This window comes from Gossypium hirsutum, chromosome A11 (genome assembly GCF_007990345.1).
Source record: "Gossypium hirsutum isolate 1008001.06 chromosome A11, Gossypium_hirsutum_v2.1, whole genome shotgun sequence".
NCBI lineage: Eukaryota > Viridiplantae > Streptophyta > Magnoliopsida > Malvales > Malvaceae > Gossypium > Gossypium hirsutum.
Genome location: NC_053434.1, coordinates 110,380,630 through 110,383,855, shown reverse-complemented (window position 1 = coordinate 110,383,855; position 3,226 = coordinate 110,380,630). Strand labels below are relative to the sequence as shown.

Genomic DNA, 3,226 nt, shown 5'->3' with positions numbered 1-3,226 from the left:
AGAGAGTGAAATGAGTACATACAAAAAGAAGAGTATCTCAAGGGATGCAGAAATGCTCAGCTAATATTGTTACTGAAAAGGGCATTGTAAAGAGCCTGTTCTCCAACATTGTTCTTAACACTGTTCCTAATTCACTAGGACAAGTTTGATACAACAGAGTTGAGTGAACCTATGTTGGAACAACATAGAAGCTTTCATCCTCACCTTCAGTCCACCATAAACAAGTGAGGACTGCAATTATAATCAAAAAGAGGCCCAGAAACAATTTAGGAGCCATGTTCTTACCTACTTTCTCATTGTGGTACTCGAGAGTTTCTTTCTTGTTCTTAGGGGCTGCATCAGTAGACCCTAGGACATCAAGCTCAGCAGGACTGTCATCAGTTGATGATACAGATTCAGAGACACCATGATCTTCACCATCGGTATACGAACGTGCTTTGCGTTTGACCTCATTGATAATACCACGACGAAAACTGTTACGGTTTGTGGTTGGACTACCTCCAAATTTCTCTGAGCATGGACTTCTGAACCTCCTGAATTGTTTCTCGGAGTAATCTGAGTTCAATTCATTAGGATCTTGAAGTGAGTGGATGAGCTTCCTTGGAGTTGTAAAGAGGGTTTCTACGTTAATCCGTGAACGCGATCTCTGAAACACAAAAAGTAACAACACAAATGCATTTAAACAAACAAATAAAAGGGGCTAAAACTGAATAGACAAATCTAAAGCATTTTACCTGAGGACTGGGAGTGGCACTTCTTGGCAACACATTTCTAGGACTTCTATACAAGAATCCTGAAAACTCCTCCGTGAACTCCGACCCATTATTGCTAAGTTCGTGAAGATCAGAAGGTGAGTCACATATGGAACGTCCTTGAGTCACTGCAGAGAACAAACCATCCTTAAGCGATACATCTACACCTCCATTTTCATATTTCCAAAGCTTCCGAGTCACACTCCTTTGATCATATTCCATGTTGCGAGAAATTTGAGTCATCGAGATTGGTGACTCAAGCAAAGAATCATATTCCATAAAGGAGTCAAGTGTTTGTGATTCGGGTGATGCAGTTGCAGGAGATCCATCACTGGCTGTGCCTAAATTCCTTCTACGATTGCGGTCTCTCCTACCAAAATTTGATCCAGTAACCGAACCACAACTGTTCTCAAACTTTGACCCTTTCTCTTGTGCTATTTTCTTCGCAGTTTGAGAAGCTTCATAAGCAGCCCCTTTAACATAAGCCATCTGATCGGATTGGCACTTCTCCATCTCTTCCATAATCAACTCTACCTCTGAGAATACGCTTCTTGGATCCAACCACTTCATCAAGAAGTTTATCATTTGTATTGCTGAAAACCGTTTCTGAGAATTACCTTCTGCAAGCCCGGCATTGGATATTCTCAAGCCAGATTTTATTAACAATCTAGCATACGCTTCAACTATCAAAGCATTATGCTTTGCTAAAGCCATAACCAGCCCCATATGTGCATTCGTCTGAGTAGACTTCTCCTCCAAAGCACCAGCAACATTTTGACAAACATTGTTGACCATCTCATCCGAAGCAAACCGCCAGTTATCAGATTCTACAAGCGCCTTCAAGCAAAGGGCAGCTCCCGAACTCAAGCTTTCTTGGGAACCCAAAAGAGATTCAGAAAGAGGCTTACAAAGTGAGTGAATGATGTACCTCTTCTTATCTTCTGGAGTGGTTGGATCAATCCCATATCTCGCAATTGCAGGCACCACTTTCGAACATGCCTGTTGTAGAGGGAAAGAACCTGCACTTGAAGCTAATGTCTTGATAATAGTAGACATTATACTATCAATCTGTGGAACAATCTTCACACCATGAACACGAGCAAGAACTTCATAGAGTGAAATAGTGTATTCACCAGACACACACCCAGTTTCTTTGGTCTCGGAAACTTGAGCAAGGAAGACCGGTATTGCCTTTGAATCCAAGTCTCTTACATATGATTTCAGTGCTTTCATTGCTGATTTTCGACTATCGGCATCTTTGTCAAGATTTGCCAGCTCTCGCCGCAAAATCGGGCTAAGATTTCTACCCATCATTTACCTGAAAACACAGAAAAAGAAAAGCCATTTAACTAAAAAGATTTAAAAAAAAAAAGGGAGTTCCCTGAAAGTTGAGTACACTTAACATCCTGACTTAAAATAGTAATGTATCTGAGAATGAGAACCAGAAATTAAGCTCAGTTCTTAGAACTAAATCAAGCATGAATATCTAATAACTATTTGAATACTAAACTAAGAAGAAATCTAAGTTAAAAGTTATGATTTTCCTAAAAACCCAAAACAAAACAAAATCTTCTTGATCTGGAAAACTAGCATGTGCTCTTGCATTATTACATCATAAAAACAGCATATCTCAAATCCTTTTTTTCATTATTACAGCATAACCTGAAGATTTAGAAAAAAATGCGAAATTTAAAGAGCAAAATCACAAACAATAACCAAAGATTGGAAAAGCATCCTCCTTTAGAAAGCAAAATTTTATTGAAAAAAAAAACAGTACTTAGATCCAAAGTAACAAAATCTACAAAAAAAAGTGCAGCATGCTTAGCTCTGATTCTGAAATGAGAAAAGAACTAAAAAGGACCCAAATTTATGAAAAGGGTAGTTCAGATTTTGCTCAAGAACCACAAAAATGAACTAAATTTGCTATAAAAATAACAAAAAAAAGAACCGACCTTTCAGTCTTCTTCTTCAATTGACAAAAGCAATTGTCTTTTCCAGTTTCAAACTAAGTTGAATCTTGAATCTTGAATCTTAAAACATATCTGAAGGAGTTTCTTAATCTTGGAAGCAGTGAAAACTAAACGAAGGAATTTTAAAAAATCTATATTTCTTTTTAGGGTGTTTTTTAATGGAGTTTTTGGGGTTTACGTATTTTAGTTGGTAGATGGTTATTGGTTGGGGGAATAGGGACCTTCAGGTTGTTTCTTTAGGGTTTTTCAATTTTTCTTACTTATTTTGAATTTCATTTAAGTTAGACCCGTATATTAAGGACTGTCGGATCCAGGGATTTCACTTTTTACGTTGAAATTCAAATCTTCTTCCAAAATACCACCGCTATCCCTAATTTTGTAGGTCCCACTACCAAAACTTGTACCATTTGACGGTTATGCCCTTCCTTTTTTGAAGATCTTTGGGGACAGAGCTTACATACATATAGATATGTCCAAACTTACAATTCACTCTTCTTTGTCTTT

At 37.8% G+C, this 3,226-nt stretch overlaps 1 protein-coding gene across 1 annotated transcript; it reads right to left on the bottom strand.

Annotated features, from left to right (window-relative positions):
• On the bottom strand, positions 1-3,011 carry LOC107888390 (protein SINE1). Its single transcript, XM_016812491.2, has 3 exons — positions 2,705-3,011; positions 735-2,070; positions 1-646 (listed from the first exon to the last, which is right to left on the bottom strand). The coding sequence occupies exons 2-3, from the start codon at positions 2,064-2,066 to the stop codon at positions 170-172; spliced, it is 1,809 nt and encodes a 602-aa protein (XP_016667980.2). The 5' UTR covers positions 2,067-2,070; positions 2,705-3,011; the 3' UTR covers positions 1-169.
• Positions 3,012-3,226: the final 215 nt, after the last annotated feature.